At 43.8% G+C, this 27,619-nt stretch overlaps 2 protein-coding genes and 3 long non-coding RNA genes across 8 annotated transcripts; 3 read left to right on the top strand and 2 right to left on the bottom strand.

Moving 5' to 3' along the window:
• Positions 1 to 330: 330 nt before the first annotated feature.
• On the top strand, positions 331 to 827 carry LOC124203203. The gene is made up of 2 exons (XR_006878462.1): positions 331 to 423; positions 482 to 827. It is a non-coding gene; the product is annotated as an uncharacterized LOC124203203 (long non-coding RNA).
• A 32-nt stretch (positions 828 to 859) lies between these two features.
• LOC124203199 lies at positions 860 to 4,698 on the bottom strand. Of its 2 annotated transcripts, XM_046599876.1 has the most exons (11): positions 4,309 to 4,698; positions 3,928 to 4,081; positions 3,684 to 3,842; positions 3,500 to 3,615; positions 3,371 to 3,434; positions 3,199 to 3,299; positions 2,897 to 3,129; positions 2,483 to 2,817; positions 2,195 to 2,420; positions 2,018 to 2,118; positions 860 to 1,126 (listed from the first exon to the last, which is right to left on the bottom strand). In XM_046599876.1, the coding sequence occupies exons 1-11, from the start codon at positions 4,348 to 4,350 to the stop codon at positions 1,113 to 1,115; spliced, it is 1,545 nt and encodes a 514-aa protein (XP_046455832.1). In that variant the 5' UTR covers positions 4,351 to 4,698; the 3' UTR covers positions 860 to 1,112. The 2 variants fall into 2 exon arrangements, with proteins under 2 accessions (XP_046455832.1, XP_046455830.1); XM_046599874.1 differs by lacking the exon at positions 860 to 1,126 and having other exon boundaries at positions 1,155 to 2,118; positions 4,309 to 4,694.
• Positions 4,699 to 6,601: 1,903 nt separating this feature from the next.
• LOC124203198 lies at positions 6,602 to 8,228 on the top strand. Its single transcript, XR_006878461.1, has 3 exons — positions 6,602 to 6,762; positions 6,843 to 7,075; positions 7,136 to 8,228. It is a non-coding gene; the product is annotated as an uncharacterized LOC124203198 (long non-coding RNA).
• A 2,565-nt stretch (positions 8,229 to 10,793) lies between these two features.
• LOC124203196 (band 7 protein AGAP004871-like) lies at positions 10,794 to 24,379 on the top strand. 3 transcript variants are annotated; one of them, XM_046599872.1, is made up of 9 exons: positions 10,794 to 11,231; positions 17,016 to 17,361; positions 22,230 to 22,336; positions 22,730 to 22,802; positions 22,887 to 22,969; positions 23,066 to 23,269; positions 23,818 to 23,873; positions 23,946 to 24,126; positions 24,215 to 24,379. In XM_046599872.1, exons 2-9 carry the CDS (start codon positions 17,229 to 17,231, stop codon positions 24,296 to 24,298), a joined length of 921 nt encoding a protein of 306 aa, XP_046455828.1. In that variant the 5' UTR covers positions 10,794 to 11,231; positions 17,016 to 17,228; the 3' UTR covers positions 24,299 to 24,379. The 3 variants fall into 3 exon arrangements, with proteins under 3 accessions (XP_046455828.1, XP_046455826.1, XP_046455829.1); XM_046599870.1 differs by lacking the exons at positions 10,794 to 11,231; positions 17,016 to 17,361 and adding an exon at positions 19,790 to 20,370; XM_046599873.1 differs by lacking the exons at positions 10,794 to 11,231; positions 17,016 to 17,361 and adding an exon at positions 21,916 to 22,136.
• Positions 17,580 to 26,973, bottom strand: LOC124203197. The gene is made up of 3 exons (XR_006878460.1): positions 26,837 to 26,973; positions 17,944 to 18,041; positions 17,580 to 17,745 (listed from the first exon to the last, which is right to left on the bottom strand). It is a non-coding gene; the product is annotated as an uncharacterized LOC124203197 (long non-coding RNA).
• Between the last annotated feature and the right edge of the window lie 646 nt (positions 26,974 to 27,619).

Genomic DNA, 27,619 nt, shown 5'->3' with positions numbered 1-27,619 from the left:
TACCCAAGTTTTACTTGTGTCAATATGGATGATGGAATATGGTTGACTGACCCAATATTCAAAATGAACTCCAACAGTGTCAAGGTTCTCAACAAGAAGGAACTATTAATTATCAAAGACTATAGTTACAGAGAATGGACAAGCACAAAGACTCTTACTAACATTATAATTGAAATGATAGATTCATCACTTACCAATTTCAGGACCACCGTGGGACATTTTCCACCACCAGTTGTTCAGCCTGCTGCAGGAGGAGAGTCAACGACAGCATGTCTGTCCTGCTTCTCTCAATATGGTGTAGACGAAGAAGCAGTCATTCCAAGTCTCATAAAACGTTTCTGCAAAGTCTGCCACTGATAAACACAGAATTCAAGCATCTGAGGTTACACTTCCAGCTAGTACACAGGCTATTGAGTTTTTATGGTTTGTTTTAGTACATTTAAAGGTCATCAGATCAGATAATCAAGTTCACTTTGAATAGTTGAATAGCCTCGAACCACGTGTGGCCGTGTATACAAAGTATATGCAGCGATTATTCGATTTTGTTTTTGAATGACGCTCAGAGTTAAATATGAAATCACTAGCAAATATGAAAAGTTAATTACGTGCCAATTGCATACCTTCAACAACTTTGTAGAGGAAAACTCGAATCATGCATGTTTAACTGTTACCTCGTCGAAGTGAAATGATCGAAGAAAATTGACACACTGTTGCTAACTGGGCCAATTCTCGCGCCAATTTCTGTTCTTGTTGTCGGATCTCTAAATCTAATGATTATTTGTTTTATACAAAAATAGAAAATCAATAAAAATTTTTATAAAAGGTAATTTCTGGTAGTAGAAAAAATGAATTAAATTGATTTCAATCTTTGAGCCTTGGCGTGTGTATTTAAGGGACTTTTTTTTTATAACTTTGTTATTATCGTAATCTCAATTAAAAATAAAAAACAAGGATCGAAAAGCGTAACAGTAGAAACCACCAATTATTATTGGTGTTGGAAAAATCACTGGGGGGGGAAGGATAAAGTTGAATTGCCCGAACTTTCTTTTTTAATAAGATAAAACTTGAGCTGAGCATCTGATGGGTGGAATCGTAAAAGGGGGTTTTGGTTTTTAGTAGCGCGCATCTGCAAAAGAAAAGAAACAAAAATCGAATCATATAAAACGATCGTATATTGTATAGAATAACTCCTTTTTTTTCTCTCTTAAATGTCCAACACAAAATGTTTTAAGTAACAACTAAATGACTAAGATTTATTGTTGTAAAATGCTTTGGTTTGTCGAGGCGGATGAGACCGTGTGAAATACTGCTGTTTCATTCCCCTTCAGTGAGGAGAGGTAGAAGAGAAATCCATTTTGGCTAACAATTAAAGACATTTGATCATCAACAACCAAAACACCTGTCCCGTCACGTGATCGTGAGAACCGTTACTCTCATCGTTTTGTCTCTCGGCCAGATGTTTTTTCCTAAATAGAAGTTTCGTTGAGATAACTCTTTCTTTGTTGGCCTTGGAAGGATTTATTATTATTATTATTTGACTGTTTTCCGTAGACGAGCCGAGCCGTGTTGGATGCTGGATCAAACACCAAATTGGGTGAGCTGGCCGATGACGGCGCTCTTTTCAAATCCGTTACAGTTTTGTTAACGGTTACGTTTCTGGCATCTGGCGATTTGTTGTAATTAAAAACTAGGAATTCGTCCGTGCAAAGCTCTTCGCCACTGCTGCTGTACTCTTTCGTCATTTTCTTCTTATTGTCGACCTTCTTCGGTGATTTCGCCTTGTATTGTTTGATCCGCCTGGCCACTGGACTTTCCACTGGGACCTCGAGAATATCCAGCGATTGTGTCCGTTTACTGAAACGGACATTCTTCTTAATCGGCGGCTCGAAATTGGCGTAAAAATGCGGTTCTTCGTCTTGTGGGATCGGAGGGGCCGGTCGATGACGTCGAGGACTTTCCTCTTGAGAGCAAAGAAGGGGCTGTCTCGATTCAACTGAATGACGTTTGCGATACTCACTTTGTTGGCGTTGTTGTTGTTTCTTCGATGACTTGTAGTCCAAATCGGATTCGTCAAGGGCCGGCAAGGCTCGAGAAGTTGGTTTTTCGCTCATGGCAATTCTATACCCAAAAAAAAAAAGTGATTTTGTTGTTATTTCATAAATCATTAAAAGTTTTGACAGGTTGATGGATGAACCTGCTGTTGTAAAACTGATTGAGTTTGTTGGGAGATGATGGCAAGTCTTCTGGGCTGATGTAAGACCAAGGACGTTGGTTTTTCAGCTGATCCGAGCTGTTGGAGAATCGATCAAACGATTCACGTCGTATGGGCGAAGCAAATCGAACATTTGGGCCCGATTCCGCATCGCTCGGAATGGCGGCGGCTCGTGGCTGGTTGCTCGACGTTGGCTGGCGTCTCCGATCTTTTAAAAGGAAATAAAAGTAAAGAAAATGGGGATAAAAATGGGAAAAAGTATTTATAGACCTTCGTGATACTGCGGAGCGCCGACGTAAGCCATTTTCCGATCGGAATCGTCAAAGTAATTGGCAGGCGGCCCTTCGTAGCTGATATTTGATTGGTAATCGTCCGGATAACGTGACTGGTGTCGCTGTCTAGGCGGCGAAGGGCGTCGATCACTCATCCTGTTCCTGTTTGATGATGAATATGGATGCTGGACAGATTCGTGACTTTTACCCGGCACCTGCCCCCTAGTGCCAGGCGGCAGAGCGGCCTGTTGACGGCCGCCCTCAAAATTCCGTGGCTCTCGATAATTCGAGGCGGAAACAGCGGATGGTAAATTCCTGCTGGGTGAGCCGTACCTGAGATTATATAATAAAGGCATTCGTCAAATTGGATAAATCTTCGCGTAGGAGTTTTTTTGAGGGCGGGGTAGCGTACCGCATTGCCGGACTGACGATAATTTCATCGCTGCTGTCATCGAATTTCCCTGGATGACTGACTACGTCCGGATAACGACTCGCTTTATAAGGTGACGGATAAAGATGCGGCTGGAAAGGCTCCGGTTGATAAGGCTCCGGCTGATAAGGCTCGTAAGGCGGTTGATGATCACGAGGCGGACGCCGGGACGATGGACCACTTTTATTCTTGTTCGAAGATTTCGGCTGTTTCATCTTTTTATAGAAATTAAGAAAATAATGAGTTTGAACAATTTAGGTCGTGGGTAATAAAAGCGTCGGCACCTTGGATTTGGGTAATTCGCTAATGAATCGCTGAACAAGACAGGCGAATATCACGTTGACTATCAAGAAGATGGCGAATCGTGACACGATCAACAGCATCACTTGAAAAATACAGTAATTTAAAAAAAATGTTGATGAAATCCTCCTTTGATCAAATATTTATTTAACGTACCAATGATGTTGACCAACATGCTCTGCTTAGTTATCCCAGGCGTATTCGGGTTCCCCTCGATTTGCTATCGAATGCAAATGAATTACGAAATCATCCGAAAAAATGGAGCGGGGAACAAAATCGATTTACCTTGTAACTCTTGAAATCCAAAGCGAACAAGACTATCAGTATGACGTCATAAAGGATAACGGTAAACTGCGTCGATGCGTAGGTCACATAAATCCATCTCGATTTGAGTACGCATCCTATCACGATGAAACAATTTCATTGATTAATAATCATTATCACAGACGGGGAATGACGAAGTGAATACCGAAGAAGAGGAGAACAGAGCAGAGGAACCACAGGCTATTTTCCACGAGGTATCCGATAAACATTCCATGCACCTGACTGGATTTCGTCACCACACCCGTCTGCGTGTCGTTGATGTCTTTCCAGTACGGCTCATTCCGAGCGATGCAACTATTCCGGACTAATTAAAACGACACATCAAAAGGTGATACATTACAAAAGGAAATAGTAGTACGTAGGAGGAGGAGATGATCATCAAAACGTACAGTGAAAATACTGAAGGTAGAAGCTGTTGGTGAAAGCTACCAACGGGCTCGGAATTTGGGTAGGGTCCGAGTTTTGAATAGGCGTAGGTGTCAGTTTGCAGTCGTACATGAGCATGGCCACGACGCCGAAAGAAATGCATAGCGCCGTTTGTAACTATAATAAAAGAGAAAACGATAAAGAAAGAAAAAAAAACGATCATTTTTTCGCCTATTTATCTCTGCGTCGTGCAGGAGAAAATAAATAAAGAGATTAGAGAGATTGCGCAATCCCTAGGGCGACCAAAAGTGCGGTAGACACGAAAAGAAGAAGAAGAGCGACCCGGAAACACACTTGCGCGCGAATAATTGCGGCGGCGGCCCGGAAAATATAATAACACTCACCAACGAATTGACAGCTGCGGCGAATGTGATGTCTCGACACATTTTTTTCGTCTCCCAATAATCAAACTGGTGGCACACAGATTTATCTACAAAAAGTTTTGAAACGTTTTCCTCTTCTTTTTAGAATTGTGAATCCATATTATGAAAAATTCGTTTGACCAAGTGCGACACACACACAAGAGAGTTGAGAAGACGGGAGGCAACAGGTGTGGCTCAAGGTTGACGGCGGTAAAAACACTCTGCCCGTTCACGGACCTGTTTCTCTTCTTGTGAGCTGGGAACGAGTTCGACAGCCCACACGAGCCGACGAGAGTTGGTTGGTAGACTGAAACCGATCCAAAGTGGATAACAGAGTAAAGTAGTCTCTCTCCCGTCCCGTCTCTTTTTTTGTAATGGAGGCCAACGTACAAGTTTTCTTCTTCTTCTTCTTTTCCCTCCTATCTCTCTGATTTCACCATCTTTCTCTCTTTTGCTCTTATATCCCGAGATAATTGCCATGGCAATCTCGTCATCGTCACACGAGTGCGCCCCGTTAGATCCCACCAAATACAATACGTACGCTGATGATATAGTACGTACGCAGCATGATTCAATAGACGGGCGGTGTGTGTGTGTGTGGGCCAGCAGCTGACCGGCCAACTGTTGCTCCTACTTTTTTTTTTTTCTCTTTTAATTCCATTTCTAAAAAGGAGATTTTTAAGGCTGGACTTACCCGCGACGCCATATTTTTCCGTCCGATAAGAAACGCGAGGGGGTAGGGAATTATTGAACTAATGGAAATATAGTGTAGGACATTAGCGACGCCGCACGGCTTCCTATCGAAAAGTAGGTAAATGACATTTATTTCAAATTTCACATAAACAAGGATTTTCGATTGTTCTTACCCGCACAAAAACACCCGCCGACACTGCACGTTCATTAATTGGAAATCATGTTTGCGGATGAAAAATTCAATTTCCTATTGAAAATCAATTAATTGTTCATTTTTCGAATTTTGAAAATATTTAGTTAGTTATAAGAACAAGGCTCGTGTTTACACAAGTTCTTTTATCTTATTTGTAAGGCCGGGCTTAATACATACCCGGATGATAATGAAATGGTTTCAACTCTCGTAAATCTTTTAAGGAAAAACGTATTACAAGAAGGATGTGGAAATGGTCAATTTGACGTGAATAAATAAAATGCTCTTGAAGCAATTAAACTAAACAATATTTTCGAAAACAAGATCAGCCTCGAGGAGAACGAGCTGTGAGATAACGTCCGGTTGAACAAGTTTCACATCAAGTTCAAATTTTGTTTAAATTATTTATACCTTTTATTTTTGCTTCTTTGGGGCAGAGGGGAGTTACATTTTCACTTAGAACGTGTCTCCCTATTTGGATGTCAGACAGAATTTTCGACCGTGATAATGAAAACTAAAAAAATAAAAATGACTATTTAAAGGCATGTCATGTGAGGTGTACAAAAAGAAAATGAACCGTTACCAGAAACGTCAACGATGGACGTGACAATTGAGCTAGAGGGATGACAGTCTATTTCGACCTGGATTTCTACTCCGGGGGAAGAAAAAGGAAAACCTAGAACGAATGATAGTAAAAATGTGCTAATGAAATCCCCCCGTCGTTTACGAGATAAAAACACTTCACTGAGCCATTAACAAAGCCATTAACAACTCAATGGAATGCTGTGCAAATTTCCAATTCAAATGTAACTTAATTATTTACAGGTGATGATACACAAAAAACAGAATCTTGAACATGTGCCAAAAATGACGAGTTCACGAGTGTAGAAAAAAATGTCAACCGGTAAATATTCCGGTCTGGTTTTAAACGATAAACGTCACGTGACCAATTGCACACGTCATTGCACACTAACTGGGAAAATTACGAAACCATATGAAAAAACTGGAAGGAATAAACAGGGGAATTTTGCACATTTGCAACGTGTTTGCCGAAGTTTCAAATTTTATGTTTACACATAAAACGTGGTTATTGAACGTAACTGGAAATTTTGGAAACATGTGCTCAGCAGGTTCGTGAGAGACACGTTAATATTTCATTCAACCTTCGATTTTAAAACAAATTAAAGGTATATATTTACCAATCAAGGGTCTGCATATTCGATATCACTGTCTCAAAAATCAAGTTTCAAATTTTTTATTGTAACGAATGCAAATTGCAAAGGGAATATTGATTAAGTTTCGCTAAAGCTAAAGTGGAGACGATGTTTGTATCGTGCGGGCGACGTTTGTTGCCATCTAGCGGCCAAAATATACACCGGGTGTTGCGTTGAAACCAAAACAAACCCATCCTGTTACGAACGATCGGAAGGAAATGGGATTACGAATAAATCCCAGGACAATGTCATGTGTACTACTTCCTATAATACTAGAACAAGGATGACTGTGATTGCCAATGTCACTGTTATATGAATGATGTAATCAGAAAATCTCAGGTATCTTGTTTGGTAATCCACAATGGGGACTGTTTTGTTTATTGATTTTTTCTTTTTTCTGTTACTCTCCTGTCAACCAGATGGAATATGAATGGTCAGGAGAATTGAACAAACATGCCGTGTATCTTCAATTATGAAGAATGACAAGCTCAACAATCTGCATAGACAGGCATGCAGAGAAAACATTCCCACTCTAGTTTATGAATGAACAAAAGCAACAGAGCTCGGAACACCATATTGGACACTTGCCTAGCAACTGTTCCAGGATGGCTACTGGAAAATAATTAAAATAAAATGAAAACTTAATTTACAGGTAGTAATATTAAAAACATTCTAGCATATTTCCTAAATTGAAATTCTTTCAAATGCACAGAACTGCAGTTACTTTCTAGTTCGATGAAATGGAGTACTGCAAAAGTTATTGCCTGTACAATCAATTTGGTATTGCTATACTATACTGATGTGATATGACTCTCCAGTCTCCAAGAAGTCACTTTTCCCACTCTTCACCCAGATTGAAAGTATTTGTGATGGGACCTCTCAACCAGCCCTGGCACGACCCCCAACAATCTGCCAAATGCCTAGCTGTCGTATAAAGTACATATCGAATCATCCGAATGTAAAAACGGCCAAGTTGGCGATGGCCTGGAAAAGATACGAAAGAAGATTTCCATCACTTGTGTCGGGAGCATCGAGCAGCTCTCCTAGGGGACGCGCCGTCCAAATTGGGAGTCAAAAGATCCTGTAGATTTCTTCGTCAACCCTTTGCCTTATTCATCCGATTCCAGTCACGTCCACCCGCGGAAGAATCTCTTCCGGTCGATTCCCGGAATCAGCACCAACAATCTAGCAATCATCAGTGAATCAATTCCCGGACGATTCCTTTTAATGAGAATGTCAACTGCTTTCCCCCCCCCCCCTGATGTTAGTCGTGCCGCCAAATGCAAATGAATTGAATCGCGAATGGCCGAATTTGTCAGTCCGTGTGAGGTTATCCGTCCGTCCTTGCAGCTGTGATGTAATAGAGAAATTGGGAGGCGCCTCTGTACGAGCCGAGTGAAAAAGAACCGCAACGTCGGGCGCCGCAACGGCGTCCATCTGACATGTCCATGGCGAATGTTCGTGCCCGGTGGAACCCGGTGGAACCCCGAATGGAATCATTATGACTTGCTGATGGCCGACTAGCGTGCCAATGTTAACTCCCGCCAGCACCGCATGTTCATATACATGTAGATTCGGCGACTACCGTCTGAACTCTGCTGATGATTACTATTATTATTATAAGGTCCGCTATATGCATGTAATTCTATTACGCACACGTCCAGTTGGCTGTGAGAGAGAACAAAAAGATCCATTGCCCGGGACCCAACACATGCATCAATTTTATTATTATTATGTGCTGCTGCTGCTGCTGTAGTGCGACGCACAACTTTTCTTAGGTGAATTACATTCCAAAGTGGATTTAAGTCTCTTTTTCTTGTCTCCTGACTGCTGCGACGATGGCCGTTAATCAAATTGTCTATTTTTTATATAAATCAGGAAATCGTCTGCCATTTTGCTAGGAGGGGGGGGGGGCATCGATTTGGCGAATCAGCAATGGCTCACAACCGTTTGATTTATTGTTTGGGCTCTGGGATGTCTACAACACTTTCTCTGTTTTATCTCTTCCGAGCTGGAGGCGACGCGGCAGTCGCGGGGGTTATTTATTCGTTTGTTTGCCCAGTTTTGTCCGTTGCCACTAATCGTCTTATATATGTGGAAGGAGCAAATGGACGGGAATAATGCAGTTACAAAAGAGACGGTGGGCGGATGGGGAAGGGACGAATCCAGCAATTAAGAATGATTTGCTTTTGAAATTTCCCTCGCAAAGTCAACGGAGCGGCAATAAGCGGAAATGTGCTGATTCCGCAGCTCAATCAGCACATCGCCAATGAACCGCAATAGCAAATATTGTCCCGCGCGCATCTTCTCCCTTCTCTCTTGGTGGATGTGTATAGATTGGAACAGATAAGGAATCAACGAGTTGGCAATAATCATCATCGGGGGGAACGGACCCTATATTCCTCGGCAACATTTTTCACCCTCAAAATCGACCCGCTTTTCCTTTTTACGCCGGAAATTGTTTTCTGGCGGGTCTTTTTTCAATCCATCGATCCTGCAATCTTCTCTACCCAATAATTGTCGTCGTCGCTGACATTTCGGATGATTCATCTGCAACTCTACCAAAATATTCCCCAGTTCTTATTTATAAGAGACGCGGTTGAAATCATATTGATTCGAGTTAAATAGAGCGATGATGTGTTTTGTTGATGGAGCGGGCGGATCAAGAGACGGACGTCACGTGAGAATAAAAAAAGGGAAAGAAATCAAAAGAAAGCTGAGCAGCTCACGAGGATCTACACATCAACTTGGAGCGGAGAATGTTTGGTCACTTTGCCAGCGGGCGGAGGCGGAGGCCGGGATCGAGGCGAGAGAGCCTGGATTAAAGAAGACAAAATGTGTGTCAATGTTTGCTCTCGTGTGTCCCTCGGTGTGTGTGTGGGTTAAGGCCGCTGGCCAGCGCAGCGAATAAATGTCTTTTTGTTTTATTTGTTTTTACGGCTCCTTCATTATCTCTGATTGTACAGAGAGACTTGTACGGGTCTATCTAAGACTCTTTTTTAACTCGATGGATCGGCTTGGGTTGGTGGGGGGGGGGTATTAAGTTATTTGCTTTGGCTGGATGTGTTGACACGACCGCTGCTCGGCTATTTCCGTCCGGTTTTCTCCGTTACGCAGCAACAGACCGGCCAAACTTTTTCTCCTTATTATTATGATGATTACTTCCTCTCAATTCTTATGTTTCATCCAGCAGGATCGTGCTAATAAATCCCAGATGGGACTCGCGCGCTGAATTTTTTTCTGTTGGATTACAATTCAAAAGTCAACGGACAAGAAAATGTCGCCCAGTTTCTTTTTTTTTCTTCTTCTTTTGAAATAAATGTGCCAGTCGTATAAGAGAAGAAGGAAAAATCGAGTCTCTCGGCTTGTACAGGGTCTACGTACGTACGATGATACATAATGGATGCTGTTGTTGTTGTTGTCGTTGTTTCTTTTCCTTTGATATTTATTCGACAGGGTAGACGAGCGACGGCAGTTATTGCCATCACGAAACGACCCGAAACACAACAACAACAAAAAAGTTGTGCATGTCCTCCGTTGGTTCGTTTTTTTTTCTTTTCTCCCGTTCCCGTTTCGTTGTGTCGTTTGAAGAAGTTGCACGGAGTGACTATAAAGAATGAGGTGATGGATACAAGGGAAAAAAGAATCAAAAGGAATAGCCGCGTCGTGAGCTAGGGGGAACGGGACGGGGGGGATTTATGGCCGCCGTTGGTTCGTTCAACCGACAACAACAACAACAACAACATATCAACCCCCCGTGCTCAACTCTATACGGAGAAAGAGAGACGAGATAAGGCGGCCCGGCTTTTATCCTTGACAACAACCTAAAGTCCTCATGTGCGCACACGACAGACGACACAGAGAAAGAGAGCGGGATCCATCCCAACACACAATAAGTCAATCACGAAAAAAAGAAGAAAACGGGAAAAGTCAAACGGGGGCAGATATTTGGGCGTTTGACGATTTCCTCGGTCAACTAAACTACAATCTTCTTGATCCAGTTGTTGTGTTATCGGACGCAATTATAACTTGATGACAGAATTTATCGGCGACTTTGATTTTTTTTGTCTTTCAACCTCTCAGATAGGGTGGGTGGGTGGGGGGCGGGAAGTGGTTGGAAGAGCGCATGTGCCCCACCCCACCGATCTAATCACCCGCTCGTTTCCTTCTTCTTCTTCGGGAGTCAAAAAAAGAAGGAAAAAGAAGGAAAAATATATTTATATATCGTCGTGAGTGAAGCCAACAGCAGAGGAGCGGGAAATAATATCCAAGTGGGCGGAGTGAACTTGGGCGGTGGCGGACGGGCGGCAAGTGGAAAGGGAGGAGGGGGGTCGCTGCTGCCCGCCGAGTGTAAAGCCCAACCACCAGACGGAAGGAGGACAAGACGGTGGATCTTCTCCTCTGTGGCCGCCGCCGCCCGTTGGGATCAGTTGAGATTCTCTTGTGTGTCCGGCTCGTCTATCCTATCCTCTCCTCTCTCTCTACTCTACTCTCACTCCGCACTCTACACGTGTCACATAAATATCATCGCCGCGCTTCTCCTCCTTCTCCTCCGTTCGGGACCCGCGTTGATTTGACCCCCTCCGCACCGCTGCTCCTGCTCCAGCTGATACCCTGAACTGGTTGGGTTGGGTTAGTAGAGAGACGGAAATGATGTCGATTGCCGAGACTCGACAACAGTCCAAGTGAACTCTCGCATCATACCGGCAGTTGTAGTGCAGCTGGGCGCTAATTAAAAGCGGAAATCCCAAAGACAACTTTTCATCAATGCCGCCAGCAACGCCACCAACTTGGACCAATTGAAAACGGTAAGGATTCTTTCTTTTTCTTTTGGGCGTGGAATTTTGAAATTGATTCCGGATCTAGCCTGGATGCAGCAGCAACTTTTTTCCGACTTGTGCGTGTGTTTCTGATTGAATTTCAACCGTCCCAGACGATTTGCTGGTATTTCGGTCGACAAAATTGCCATTCAATTCTTTTTTTTTTTTTTAAATAAAAAAGAGGCGGAAGGAAATAAATAGATTTTGGGCGGAAGAAGAAAAAAGGAGGTCGCCAGCCAGCAGGCGTCATTGGAAAAACAAACATGGACCCCCCTCTCTATATTTAGGCTGATGGATATTCACGTTGGGTGGGTGAGGGGGAAATGTAATAAAAGTAAAATATCCATTTCACTAATAAATGGTGTCGATCGGTTGCCAGCAACGTCAACCAGCCACGATCGAGTGCAAAGCCTTTGGCGGTGGTGGTGGTGATGTCACCAGAGAGAGAAGAGCCCGATCTGCTCCTGTGACTAAGTACTTTTGCTGCTGCTGCTGCTGGGCCTCTGCGGGAGAGCCAACGCTGCGTGTGATTGAGCGATCCCTCCCTCCTCTTTCCTTATCTTGTCTTCTCTATAGAATTATTGGCACATTAGAAACGCCTTTTCCTTGCTTTGGTATAGCCGAGTGGATTATTTGTGCTGGAGCTAGCGAATATAGAACAGCAGGAGCAGGAGCAGTGGATAGGATCTCTCGGCAGAGGAGTCTGATGAGTTATTGCCTTCCATGTGCAAGTGGGACCCTGATGGCGCAAAAATATCAACCGGGGGCCAATTTTCTCTCGGCTAGGCTATGGGCTATATGCCCCGGTGCCAATTGCACGACGATCCCCCCTACACATAGACACACAGGCGGATGACAAGGAGCTTTCAAAATCCATCTCAAGTCCTATACTGCTGGCCATTTTTGCATCGACTGATTTTGATGTCGAGAGGGCAGAGATCCATCATCGCCACCCGTGCTGCACCCACGGCCATGAAGAGTTAGAAAGAGAAAAGAAATATTGGCAACATCAGCAATGCGGCCGGAATAACTCGGATAATAATAAAAGAGAGGAATACATTTCACAATGCGCAAGAGAAAATCGGCCGACGATATCTTCTCCTCTCTACTCGCACAACGTGCGGGAGTTGGGGTGCCACATAACAAATGGCCGTCCATTTTCCCTGTTCCATCAGCAGCAGCCACGCAAAAAAAGGGGGGAGTCGTCCCTATGAAGAAAAACGTATTTAATATCCATCCATCGGAGGAGAATTGCTGGGGGGAGCCGAGCTAGTCGTAAATCTCTTTTCTTCACGGGGCTCCAGCGGGGCGCAATATCTATTTGGAAGCCTTTGATATGATAGGGCCTTTTTTTCCATATAGGCGCGCTAGCGGTCATTCTGTCAATTTATCATCGACGGCCATCGTTTTTCATTACGTTTTACAACAGGCTAAGATGCCTTCCAGCCGAAGCGGTGATGTAACATCTTTTTCTCCCATATAGATTGTCCTAAAAGCTCCGGCCCTGTTTTTTTTAATATAATAAGGGACCCGCTGGGACGGATTCGTTCAAGCCTGATAACTCCTTGACAGCGATTTTACCAATCCATCCTCCGCCGGCGAAATAATAATATCTATGATATAGTCTAATAATATAGCTACTCTACTACACTCTATCTCTACTTCTCTTTGAGTTTGAATCTATATATGTGTCTAATATGTAATATACGCCGAGTCCTAATACTCATCAAAGCGGCTTTGGCCGGCTTGTCTGTCCTGTGTATATTCCCCCCCACTTTTAACGAAGACGAGAGACACAAGTGGATCGTCGACCATATCTAATCGCAACGACGTCACATAAAAGCGCTGCCGTCCTTCTTCTTTTCTTCCTCTTCTTTTGCCTCCATCTACTTGGACTTTGATCTCTTTTCTGTCTTATCCGGCCGCATAGAGAGAAAACCGGATGGATGGATGCGAAAGAGAGGTTATTATATTTGTCTATACACACACACTTGATATTACTATACTGCTATATTGATTGATTGGAACCTTCTTCTTCCTTTTTTCTTTCAATTGAGATGCAATCAATCAGCCAACCACGACACAAGAAAAAAAAAAGGGGAAAGCAACTTTTTTGATGACGTTTTCTTATTACACGTCATATCATTTGATTATGGAAATTTTAGCCCGTCGACTCGAACGGCCCCAGCACTTGACGGACGATAAATTATCAAAAACAATCCATTTAAATGACGTGCGTATACCATATAGAATCCAGTAGGAGGCCGTTGACTCTACTGGCGAATAATATTTTCTTACAAAAATTGAAGAAATAAAAAGGGAAACAAATTTGACGATCTTCTTGCGTGTGTGTGTTGCTTCGATTCAATTGCCATGGCGGGGGAATGAGCACGGACAATTCGATTGTCTCCATTTCTAATATCGATTGCAACATATTATAGAGAGGAGGAGATGCCTAGCTCGGTTGGAGAAAATGTCATGTGTGGATAATGTTTGGCGGCAGCAGCTGTCTGGCAGCTCAAATATAAATACGCAACGAAACTTTTTCCCCTTTTGTCACACAAGGAAAGAAGAAAAAAGAGACAAAGAAGACAAGATTTTCTGCTCGAGATGACATTTTCCCAGGATACGAAAAGAAGAAGAAGAAAAGAAATCATCATTCGCCCGGTTATGATCTTTTCCCCTTCAATTGTCTCTATGCAAATATGGGCGGCGGCGTCGGCGGGGAAATGTCTAAGCCCGTCCTGCTGCCGCGTTTGATATGCATAGCATCCACAACAGCCTTCCTTGTTTTTCTCTCTGCTCAATAGCGACGACTTTGAGTTTCATTCAAACGTAGAAAAATAACAAAATAAACTTTTGCACACTTGATTCAATTTACGTCAGAAGGAAAAATAGTCAAAACTACAAATCACTCTTATCTCTTCTCAAATTGCGCCCGCTCCAACAAATGTACGATATCCAGGCTATTCAAATATTTTCAAGGGGAAAAACAGATATAAATATATAAGACGACACTATCTCTTCTTTTGTGAAAGGGTGTTGACAGCGGAACGACGGCGATAACCCAAAAATAACCCGCGTGAATTTAGACGTTGAAATGCGCCTGGCACCAAAATCCCCCAAAAAAGAAAAGAAAAAAAAGTTGTTTTTTCCTATTTTTATTTCTTTTTGGGTTCGGGAATATCTAAACCTTATCGTCCGTGCAAAACTTGGATATCTTTTTTGTCCCGGTGCAGTCCAGTATAGGAGGGGGCCGGGGGGAGATCGGACCCAATGGCCTCTCTTTATATTTTTATGTTTGCACGGCGCGGTCACGCTCATTCAATTATAAATTCAATCTCTGCCCCCCCCCCCAACCCGCCCATGGAGATGACTCACAGATGGGCCTCCGCGTGACTTCATTTTCTGTTTTTTTCTCTCTCTCCCGAGAATAAACGAAAACAAAATAACCAATAAAAAAAGTAAATGGCGAAAAAACGGGAAAAAAACGAAAGAAAAAAGTCACGAAAGGAGAAAATCTATGGGCCGTGATATACGTCGAGTCTTTGATGAATTTCGGTTCAATTCCTTTCGACTATTTTCATAACGGCGCACATTCCCGCACATTCCCGCGTGCGCTAGCTAGCTGCTACCCCCCTTGTCTGGCTGATGTTCACGCTGCCACTACCTTGCCATATTGTCATTTCCTCCCGCACCATAGCTGGCCCTATATACACACACACATCTCCTTTGGCTGCTGCTACTGCTGTTGGTGTAGTAGTAGTAGTAGATATTCCTCCGGTCGGATCAATAAACCTGGAAGCGGAGGAAACCGTGACGGTATATATCCATATACGTAGATATACTATAGCTAGACGGAACTGCAGCCCATCCATCTGTGCGCATTTGCCCAGCCAACCCCACGACTCTTGGCCGAACCCCCCGCAAGAAAAAAGAAAAGAAGAAAACGCCGTTCACAAAGGTGAGCCTAGGTACATAATGGCAGAGATGGAGAGAGCACCCAAGAAAAAGAAAAAATCACCGGATATCCATCAGTCGCCGGTGTAATAAAGAGGCCACTGTACCAGACTAGACGTGTGTCTCTGCTCCTGCTGCTGCTCCTGCTGGTCCCCTATATTACATAGCCACTCGCTAATTGATACGGACGTTAAGTGAATCTGGGCGGACGAGTATAATATACACACACTACACACACACAGTACACACAAAAGGGATGGCCAGCACACGTCGGACATAATTAATATGATAATGGATACCCATCTCTCTCTCTCTATAGCCTATATGTACACAGAATATCCGTGTGTGTATCTATTCGGTCGTTCTTTAAGTCGACGAGAATTTATCCCGGAGCCGGATATAGGAGAGATTGGTAACCAACCGGGAGGCAGGTATTAGATAGCGGCTTAGACGTATGATATTGCTCCTCCCTGGATCAGATCCCCGCCAGCCCTGGGAAAAGTCTCAGGTTCGATCGAGAAAAAAAAGGAAAAAAGATGAATGCAACTTTTCCTCCTAGACTCTGCCGTGTAATCTCTCTCTTTCCAGCTCCTGTATAGACTCGTGTGTATAGACGCGGGGACCATGTCGATATGCTAGTCAAAAGATTATCGATCAAAAATAGACGACGACGAAAACATGATGCATTCAATGTGTGTGTGGGAATATGCACGTAGATATTTATTCACAGCTGCAGTGGCGCATTTTAGCAGTCGACTGTACATGTCAATAATAATCCGGCGGAGAGACTCGCAGAGAGAGAAAAATGTCGAAAAGTAGGAAAATGACGGGACTTGTTCGCCATTGGTTGTGAGAGATATACGGAGAAGGGAGGACTGGATTATTGAATATCCTGCGATGCATACACAATAACAAGAGAGCAAGTCTTCTTCTTATTGTCGTCTGTCTGAGTAAAAGAGGAAATGACGGGAGCGGAGCAGAGGGGAGGTGCCGGAGGTGGGTCTCTCCCCCATCAAATAAGAAAAGCGAAAAAGAAGTGGGAGGAATAGATCCTGCCAGGAGCTCTACTGTAAATGTAGTGGTACTCTTGTGTACTACATACGTGAGTGTGTGTACAACATACAAGAAGGTAAAGCTAGAGGGGGGAACGAAAAAAAGAAGGGGAGTGAAACAAGTGCGGGAGTAACAGGTGAGTCGGCATGGCGACTGGATGTGGATTCTTTTCACTCTCCCGCGGCAACCGACCAGCACCAGCAGCAGCAGCAACTTTGGCGACTTGTTAGTGACTATTTATAAACTCTGGCCATCCCCTTAACCACCACCGCCCGTCTCTCTCGCCCCTCATCTGATAATTTCGTGCTCTCTGCTACTCCTCTACACTCACGCTTGTATACACTCTGTCTTGCTTCGACGACTCCCGCGCTGAGAATCGACAGGTTAATTGACACAATTTTCTTCCTCGTAATAATTTGGCCAATTTTGGTCTATACAATTTTGAATTTTTTGGAAACCAAGGGGGAAAGGAAAAAGGAAAAAATGTTTTTCGTCGAATTTTCGAGGGGGAAAATGTAATCAAGCGGAAATTAAATGGAGATGCTTAAATGTCAAACATTCAAGTGAGAGCTTTTGTGCTTGAGTTTGTGATGTGAGAAATTGGAGCGCGTTGTCACGGCGACGGCCGTTTTTTTTTTTTCCAATTTTGAATGATTTAGTCGCCAGCATCCGCCATCTAGCGGTGGCCAACCGCACTCGACACGACCGTTTTTATTAAATACATTCCTTTTTCTTTCTTTCTTTTTATTTTATTTACAGATCAAAGAAAATAAAAAGAAGAAGAAGAAAATAAAAAGAGGAACGACGTCGGTAAAGAAGAAAAGAAAAACGAGGGGGGAGAAAAGAAATCAAACGAAAGTGGTTGGCTTCGTACTGGGCCATCAACCGGTTCGCATCGATCCGGCGGCAAACAACAACAACAACAACAACTCGACTCTTATTGGTCGCCTGATTCCTTCTTCAAGTGCAGCGATGATACCCGAGACGACGACACTTCACGGCGGAGGCGGAGGCGACGCCGACGGACGCCCCGTGGTCATCGGAGAAGGGCCTCAACATCGGCACAAGAACAAACAAGCCCGCGAATTTGAATTCGTTTTCGGATGTGAGTTTCCATCCCATATTTCCACATTTTTACCATCCTTGGTTTTAATTTAACTTTGGCTATTTCATGAAAAACCTTAACCGCCAGCTCAGGAATAATCTTGCGACTGTCACACCACATAGTACCAAAAAAGAAGAATAGACATAAATTTGTCCTACCTTTAAGCCTGGGAAATCCACAGCCAGGCATCCATCCACAAGTGCTTCCATCCATCCGCTGAAAAAGTTGAATCCGCCAGTCGGGATAGGGAAAAAAAAGGTAGTCCTCGTGAATACACCCACACTCACATGGGTGTACACGAGGACATTTAAAAGAAAGGGGGAAATAAGAAGAGATCCGTCATTCGGCTGGTAGTTTTCGCCAATCAAAGAAGATGTTGGTAATCTAAATAACAAATAAAAAAAAAATGAATTAAGAAAAATATTGACAGTAGGAACAAGTCAGGAAACGTTGAAAATAAGATACTGGGTAGACCTTGATTGATTGCTAATCAATTTAAGATTTAAATGTAATACACTTGTGCAAATCATGCATCATTCAAATACCTAGCAGGTGCACAAAGGTAATCAAAGTAATAATTACCCAATCGATGACGGAGAGATTGAATTGATGATGACAGGTCCAGCACAAGCAAAACTTGCTCGTCTTGTTGTCGATGATGGTTGGCTCAGGTGTAAAATCTACACAAAAGAAAAAAGATTACAAAGTGCCAACAACACAACAAAAATTCGAAACAGGTTTAACTAAACGAAAGTGTCAGACGACACTCTGAATTAGCCATTCATACAAGACACATCAATAGAAATCATTTAAGGACAAATCGACGCCTCTGGCTAATGAATTAGAGCAACCTTCTCGTAAAACCAAGAGGGAATAATCAAAAGTAATTGATCCGCGCTACATCCTGCGGTGGCCAGCGGCCGTCACGGCTATTCAATGTGTGTTTGTGACTTGCGGTGGTTATTAGTGGAGGGTGGTGGGATTGATATCAAGCGTGATTCGCCTGATTGCACGCTCCATCACCTCCCACACACGTCCACCCTGTCTATAAAAAAAAAAGGGGGAGGAACGAGGCGGATCCTGGCTCTTCCGGCTGGCGATCTAGGGAAATGGCGATCCATGCAAGTCGCTCTGATGTGTGCAAAAGAGAGTGGATGGGGGGGGGGAGCGCTGGAGATGAGGAATCGATTCGGCGTGTGACTCTTTCTCTCAATTCTTCTTCTTCCTGTTCGGGTTGGACGACGACAGATTGACCTTGAGGACGGGCCACACACAAAGTGTGTCACACACACATCATCGGCCGGATGGCAGAGAGAGAAGCCTCCATCCGTTATCCAACCGAATCCGCCCTGTCTAGCAGCAGCTTCCCCCCGGGCAATAATTCATTATTTAAATCCGCTGCTGGATATACGGACGACAAAGCCTTTGAATCAATAAAACATCAGCTAGAGAGCCTCTCCAAAAACCAATTTGTCCACATCCGGCTGATTACATCATCACAAATCCATCCAGGGAAAAACAGACCAGATCACAACATCATCCACCCCCTGGAGGGGTCGCCAGCACAAATCCGCTGGTTGGTTACTTTTTCTTTAAAAGAGACAATCGATTTTAAACTACTACTGGTGATTTCATTCCGGTTGTCCAACTTTTTCCCTTTAGCTCGCTAGTCGCTCGTTACTCAAAGAAGAAAATAATAAAAGATGAAACAAAAGGAAGAAGAAGAACAAAATAAAGAAAAGAGTTGCCTTTCGGGTAAAGATTATAGAGAGTAGTATCCAGATGAGTGGGGAAGGGGAGAACGCTCGTGTGCGCAACCGCCGTCCAGCACCCGCACCCTCCGTCCGATATATTTCCTTTCAAATGCAACACATCGGCGCACGCTCGCCCGCGTCTAACCTTTTCTGATGGTGAAAGATTAAAAACCAACTCCCAGGCTATTCTGTTCCTTGGTCTTTTCTACATGACGAATAAATTAAGAGCTAGAGGCGGAAAACATGGATCCATCCTGTATAGAAGGGTGTGGTGCTGGAGGGGCGAGTCATACATATTCCGCACGACGGATGGATGGATGAGTGGAGAATCTATAAATAATGGCCGAAGAAAACCGTACACCGTAAAGACACACAACACGAAGAGTTGAAAGGAGAAAAAAACAACAACAAAATGTTGGGCTGCTGGCCTCCCTCCTGTACCGCTTGGCTGGATATATTCGCCTGTTTATCGTCTATCCATCCATCCATCCATCCATCCAGCAACAGCTATATAGAGCTAGAGAGAGAGATGCCCAGTGGCAAAAGGGGTGGTGTCGTGGTCTCGTCTCTTCCGTGCAGGTCGTGGCCTGTTAGACACTCCCTCCTCCTCCTCCTCCCTTTTGGCCGCTAGCGGCGGTGGCGGTCCTGCCCCAATGTCATCCACTGGCTCTTATTCCGCCGACATCCGGCCGTGAAGATGGACGTGAGCGAGAAGCGCCACACTCCTCCTCACCCACTCGGATCGCCTCAGTTTCTGACTCCGTCGCGTTAACCAAGAAAACAGTGCGGTCCGTCGTGTTTGCACTTTTTGTTTTTTTACTCCCGCTCGGTGGTGGTTTGTTTGTCGTTCGCGTCCATCCATCAGCTACCCCCCCCCCCACTACCACCACCAAATAATTAAAAAAAGAAGAAAAGAAAAACGAAGTGTGTGTGAGGATTGATTTGGCCTAGTCAGTGCGGGAAATGAATTGACTGAAAAAAAAGGGAGTGACCGTCGAGTCGCGGATGTGTCACGCGGTACAACTGATGGAGACTGCCGCCGATTCTTTTGCCACATCTTCCTCCTCTTCTGCTCTTCTGCAACAACCACAACCACAACAACAATATGAGACTTCTTCGCCCGTTCCGTTGGTGCTGGCCCTGGCCAACGCCGGACGGCGAGTCTTTGAGCCGCAACGGGTCATCAGCGACTACCACACTCACGCCGACATCCTCCGCTTCGCTTCGCCCAGCAACGCCTTTATCAAAACCTACGGTATTATCGTCACCATTGTGTCATCCATCCATTTGCATAGAGCCTCTCTCTATACGCGGGTGGGAAATTGCAGTCCAGAGACGGACATGATATGGGTCGAGGAAAGTATTTAGAAGAAGAAGAATGGACGGGCCGACTACTATTCCCCTTATCACTATAGAAAATCCACGTCGTGATGTCGTGATGGACCGAAAAATCTTTTGTGCCTTTTATATGGGCGACGTCTTTATAGGCCCGTCCGTCCGTCCGTCCGTCCCATAGCTACGGACGTATTTTCTCAAATGTCTAAACATTTCTGCGCACTCGGCAATGGCCAACCGTCGAGCTGTTGGCGACGTCGTTTATTCAAAACCCAGAAAAGTCATTGAATATTCAAGTATATGGTCGTTTCTCTCTGTGTGCGTTCGGGACCCTTTTTTCCGCTCCTTTGGCTCCCGATAGCCCGAAAAAAAGGTTTTTTCTAGCCTAAAATGTCTGACAATAAAAACCTCGGGGGCCCTTTTTGAGCGTTTTCCGATCCGGCCTCTCCTCGTTTTAGTGTGTGGGGGTGGAGGAGAGACAAATCAATTCAAAGTCGACTCAATTATTACCATCAATCGTATCTATCGAATTCATGGAATAATTTCAAGCGGAATTTTATTTATTTAGTTCATGGGCGGATTATTCTTTGATCCCAGAGCGTGTCGTCTGGTGCTGCCCTTTTCTATTTTTAAATGTCCACTATAATTCGATAGAATATTATTACATATCTCGATAGATTTAATTGACGTTAGAGTTGATGGGCAACCAATCCGTTTGTAATGGCCCCACCCCACGGACGGGCCATATATCCATCGAGTTTTCCAGGAGAGACACACGAAAAGAAAAAAGTTTTACCCTGGTCGTCGTCGTCGTCGTCGTCAACTGGGTAACAAACAACACGCGATCCTCGCGATCCTTCCCCCACAAGTTCCATTCTACACTGGGCATCTTGGGGCTGTTTTTATTTTTATTTTGTTGATTTTTCAATCGGAATAAAAACAAGCCGGAATTGTTAGGCGATCGATGACCGCTGGCTGGATATTTATTTCGGCTCTTATTGCCAGGATCGGCCGCCGCTCAAATGGCTTTTTCGTGAAACATGTCTAGGGGCTATATTTAAGGATCGATTGGCCGTGGCATTTCGGACGCGATGGCGATTTGTTTCACTCGACGACGTGTATATAGTATCGGCGAGGACCCGATAGAGATTTTCTATTTTTCCCGATAGAAATTCTCAATTGATGCGGAAACTTTTCAGATGGAGCAGATGCACACGCACTGGCGGGATTAGAGAGCGGAGCGGCCAGTCAAATACGCCGTCCTATTTTTATACGCATGTTGTTATTTATTTATTGCAAGTCTCTCTCTCTCTCTCTCTCTGCCTTATTATGTGTGTGGGTCGTCGGCATGGCAACCAGCGGGACTCGCACATTTTCAAACAATCAACAGAAGACGTTGGACGTAGAGACCCTCCCTCGCGTCAGCTGTTATTCAATTCAACCGGACCGATGGCCAGCAGCCAGGGTTCAGGTGATGTGTGTATATAACAGCCATTGCGATGGTCATTTCGCCAAACAGTTTGGTGCCGGACCGCCGGATAACAACAAGTCGCTAACGAGACCCCAACCCAAACAAAATAAAACAAACCCCCAAAAAAGTGTCGCTGGAAAATAAGAAAATGTTGGAGCCGGCCATCATCAAAACCAAAGTGGCGCCTCAATTCGGAGGTCCAGCGCTGGAAGGATGTTTGTGTCTTTTGCCAATTTTTTCACGACGCCACCAATTTGAGAAAATAAACGCAAAATTTGTTTTTCTGTTTTTCTTTTGGAATTTTACAGCTGAGGATAGCGACACGGGGATCGGCGTGTGCGGATGGATCCTGACCATCATCTGCTGGCTCCTCGTCCTCGTCACCATGCCCTTCTCCTTCTTCATTTGCTTCAAAGTAAGAGGCCACCCCCGTATGCAAATTTCTGCCTTTGATTTTTTTCCCTTTGAACGTGAAAATTGGGGATGGGACTTCAAGGGGCGTGAAACAAATGCTAATTCAATCATCCCACACGGGGCGGGAAATTTAAAATGTTAAATAATCCCCCCCCCCAAACCATTTTGTGTGTGGACATGATCATCTCCTTTGACATCAGTTCAACGGCCTATCTATAAATGAAAAAGGGAACGTTTAACTCGCCCACCTTAAGAGCCCAGCTCGTCGGATTTTAAAATATGCTAATCGCGCAATCAAATCTGGCAGTTGAGCGACAATCCTAAACAGTCGACTGAATTTTAAAAAATAAATAAATGTTGTCTCATCTCATTTCATTTCACCCCCGAAAAAAAGGTGGTGCAGGAATACGAACGGGCCGTCATTTTCCGACTGGGACGTCTCCTCTCCGGCGGTGCAAAGGGTCCCGGTCTGTTTTTTTTTTTAATATTCCCGTTATTTTAAATAAAATAATTGATTGTTAACAACCAACCCGTTTTGATTGAAATTGAAGGAATTTTCTTCATCCTGCCGTGCATCGAGACTTACACCAAAGTGGATTTGCGCACGGGAGTCTTTGACATTCCGCCCCAAGAGGTTTGAATCGATCGAACAACAACAATTGAGTCTATGACAATTGTCACAAGTGACGACCCACTCATTTGTCTACCAATTGTCGCCCGCTTGCCGCAGGTGTTGACCAAGGACAGCGTGACCGTGTCGGTGGACGCCGTCGTTTACTTTCGCGTGTCGAACGCGACCGTGTCGGTGGCCAACGTGGAAAACGCCCATCACTCGACTCGCCTCCTGGCCCAGACGACGTTGCGCAACATTCTCGGCACTAAAGACCTGCACGAGATTTTGGGCGACCGTGAAACCATTTCGGGATCCATGCAGGCAGTTTGCGCTCATATAACTTTTCACCTCAACCCCCAATATTCCCCCGCACTTTTATTTTTTAATTAAATTAAATTTCTTTTCCATAATATTACAACCAGGGAGTATCTACTCTGATTATATATCTAATTCAAATTTTTATATTTTTATTTTTTACACTCACGCCGGAGATTTGCGGGATTTATACGACCCCTCCCTCCCCCGTCCGCTACTTTCCTACTATAGTACTAGTAGAATAATTTAATAACTATTTTGGTATGCGGCGGAAGGAAATATTGCGGATTTTCTTTGTAGATTGGTAGAAAATCCCGAAATATGGAAATGGCTGGCGGCGGGGTCTTTGGGTTGGGCGGGAGTGGGTTCAAACGTGTCGTGAATACGAAACACGAGATGCTGTTATCATCTTGTCGGGAGGGTGGGATGGTAGAGTTTGTGTCGAGACTCCCATTAACCCAAATCAAAAATAAAAGCAAAAGAGAGATAGGACGGCACTTGATTGCCACGGCCGATGATTCACGTCCCAACTGATGGCCATTTCCCGTTTTTAGGCCGCGCTGGACGAGGCGACCGAATCGTGGGGCATCAAAGTCGAACGTGTCGAAATGTAAAAAATAAAATAAAAGTTTTCATTTTAAATAAAAAGAAAAATGTCTAATGGCTGGGGGTCGGAAAACAGAAAGGACGTGCGTTTGCCGGTGCAGTTACAACGGGCGATGGCGGCCGAGGCGGAGGCGTCGCGTGAGGCACGAGCCAAAGTCATCGCCGCTGAGGGAGAATTCAAGGCCTCCACTGCTCTCAAGGAAGCCTCGATGGTGATTGCTCAATCGCCGGCCGCTCTCCAATTGCGATACCTTCAGGTATTTTTCTCTTTTTTTAAATTTAGTTCCATCGACTTCCGGCCGGAATTGTGATTCATTTTTTCCCCGTTTGATTTAATCCGCACAGACTCTGAGCACCATCTCGGCCGAGAAGAATTCGACCATCATTTTCCCGCTGCCCATCGATTTCCTGACCCAATTTATGAGATAAATCATCGGCTGAAAAGCGGGAAAAACAACAACACATTTAAAAGCGGCCAACAACGGCGGAAGATGCGGATGGAATATGAAAGGCCACTAGATAATTCATCGAGCAGTTCACTCAGCAAAAGAGAAAACAATTCACCAGAAAAAAAATCTAATTCGATTTACAAAAATGTGTAGGCCCTGCTGCCAGGGATTTTGTTTTGCATTCATTTGCTATAGTTTGCAATTCATTTAACCAAAAAGAAAAAGAAATGTTCATTACACACACACAAATTCACTTAACCATTTTCAAAAAACATAACCAAACAAGTTCAGGTGCCTGACACAAAGTCCCTCGCAATTTCTGATTTCATTTCGCCCCCCCCCCATTCCCCTTTTGTACGTGTGTGTCGTTTGTGTGTGCGTGTGTCCCTCACGTCCCGCTCTTATCTCTTTTATTCAACTCTTTTCGGTTGTAAAAAACAAAAACACTTTTGACAAAAATTCTATCAATGTGATGTCTGACTCTTGTGGCGTTGAACCAACACACAATTAAAACAATATTTCAAAACATTTAATTTCACTCACCGATTTGAATTTGGCGCGGTCGATTCGCGCGTGGCCCTTCATTTATTTATAAAAATTAGAAATAAAAATAACAACCATCACCCCCGGGGGGGATCGTTATTACCATTTCAAAACATATTTATGATTACGATATTTAAACGAAGGTTGTATGTCAATTTGCTATAATTATTCAATACACGGCGCATAGAGATACAGCAGCACCGACTCAGCTGTTTTGAACACATGTTCTTGACCATTAGCATCGCATAGCGACGACCTTTTTCTTCCACTTTGGCTTATCGATTTTCCACGTAATGAAATCAAGTCACGCTCCTATCAAATTGTGTTGAACAACATTTGCAATTGGCTCTAATCACGAGAGGCATCGCCATGGCAACTGAAGTTCTCCTCTCTGTTGACGCTCGGCGTTGGCAACAAGTTCATTCCAACACACACAAAAGCTCAGATATTTTCAATTGAAACAGCAGAGTTCGAACTTTAAAATGAATTTTTGATAATATGACGTCACATCTATTCTGAAATTTTTAAAAGATGCGGCTGACGTGCGTCAAATGATCGATTCCCCTCGACTTTGTTTATATTTGCCGCGGCTATAATCTTCCGTTACCGAAATGGCCGGCCGGCAGTTGATTCTCGATTTCAAATGCGGAGGAATGTCGACTTATCTAAACAAGAACTGGAGGGAAGGGGGATCACAGATATGTTATAATAACTAGTCACGCAGACCTTCGATCCCGACGACCGATTCAATGGCTGTACACATCAGAGGCAAATATTGGCCGGCAAAAAGCCATTCGATTTGAAATTCACATGAGCCCGTCAAGCTGAGACAAACAAAAATGGTCGTCCGACTTGTATTTAGGCCCACGGTCGTCTCATATTCGTGCAGAGTCTCTTCTTATTGCACGACTTTCATGTCGATAAAGGGTGGGGGGAGAAATCTTCTCTAGGGGAAACCCTATGTACAAAGGGGGAGGAGGATGTGTTGAATATTATGATGGACGGATCGATGCTGACCGTATCCAGCCGGATCTTCTCAACTTTATGTTATAGCGACGAGGGGGGAAAACGAGCTGTGCTGACATGACGACAAAACTTTTGGCGGGATGAGGGTCGTGAAAATGTGTCCGTGATGGCCATCGCTATCTAACATCGCAATGGCACATCAATCAAAGTTGTCCGGCTGATTGCGTTTGATATTTTAGTACATTTAGAAGAGGGAGGGGGGAGAGATAGAGATGAGCCTCAAGGATTTAGATTCTCGTCGCGGTACAACATTGACGTCAATGGAAAAAAGTAACAAATTTGAGTGCTGGATATTCCAATCCGGATATTTGTTATCAACACGAGAAAAAGACAAAATGCGTGGCTGGCTGATTATTTGTTCAACAGACAAACAGTTGAGAAAGTGCCGCCAAAAACCCCAAAATATTTTTCAAATCATCAAATGCTCATCGCGGTATTTCCCCTTTTATCTTCTCACCCACCCATCGTTTCTCCGTGTGTAATTATTTGACACACATTTGAACAGAGCAGGTAGTACGTCATCCCATTGTTTGAAATCGTGTCCGACGTGACGTCTCATTCAACAAAAGTAACTGGATCCAACTGGAAATAAGGTGACGTGATTCTCTCATTGTTTTAAACCCAATAACGTTGCATTAGATTGGCTGTCGCCATGGCGCCCAGGCTATCACCAGAAGATGCAGGTCCCTCTGGCTCATAAAATTTTCTATTTGCACTTGGCTTCAAGTGTTTAAAGTTTAAACAATTTCGAATTTGATTGTTTAAACTCGCAAAGACAAAGTTGTAAAAAACAGGCCTGATATGCAGTCGTTCTATTCTACGTATTATATGAGCTGTGCAATGAACCCTAATTGATGAGTCAACCCAAACGACACAATCGTACTCTGTAACAATTTACAATCAAAGGCACCAGTCAAAAATGAAGATTAGAGATGGACATTTGTCCTACCTTTAAGCCTGGGAAATCCGGCCAGGCATTATTCCATCTGCAAAAGAGTTGAATCCACCAGGAAGGATATAGGAAAAAGGGCGTCCTCGCGAATACACCCACAACACGATCGGTAGTCTCTCCAATCGACAAAGAAGATGCTGATGATTATCTAAATTAAAAATTAAAAATGGGTTACGGGAAATACTGCCAGAAACCAGTAAGGAAAAGTTGGAAATGAGATACCAGGTGGACCCTAATTTATAAATGGGAGAACTCAAGGTTTCCAAATAATACACTTGTGCAAATCATGCATGTTTCAAATACCTAGTCAGGTCCACAGGTTAATCAAGGTAACGGAAATTATTACCAATGTGATGATAAACTGAGATTGGTGGTCGATGACAGGTCCAGCACAAGCAAAACTTGCACATCTTTTTGTCGATGATGGCTGGAACAGGTGTGAAATCTGCACAAAAGGAAAAGGTTACAAAGGGCATCGAAAAAACTGCCATGCAGCAACAGGCAGCTTACATGATCAATGCTAGTTATAGAAACTGATACTTTACAAATTTGGAACAGGTTTGACACTTTGATTTAAGCCCCATAATCATGGTACTCATATTCTTAGTTTTATTTAGGCTACCTGCCATAAGCTGCACGACTCACAGCATGGAGACTTGGAGAACCCCAACAACAGAGTTCGTACAAGTTCACACGACGATCAAAGTTTTGTCATTTTTTGGCGAATTTTTTATTGTCCTATTTTTCGTGCATCCATTTTCCCCAAAAAGAGTAATCGTT

This window comes from Daphnia pulex, chromosome 9, assembly GCF_021134715.1.
Source record: "Daphnia pulex isolate KAP4 chromosome 9, ASM2113471v1".
In the NCBI taxonomy this organism is placed as follows: domain Eukaryota; kingdom Metazoa; phylum Arthropoda; class Branchiopoda; order Diplostraca; family Daphniidae; genus Daphnia; species Daphnia pulex.
The sequence above is the reverse complement of the archived record's forward strand: the minus strand, read 5'-3'. Positions and strand labels throughout refer to the sequence as shown.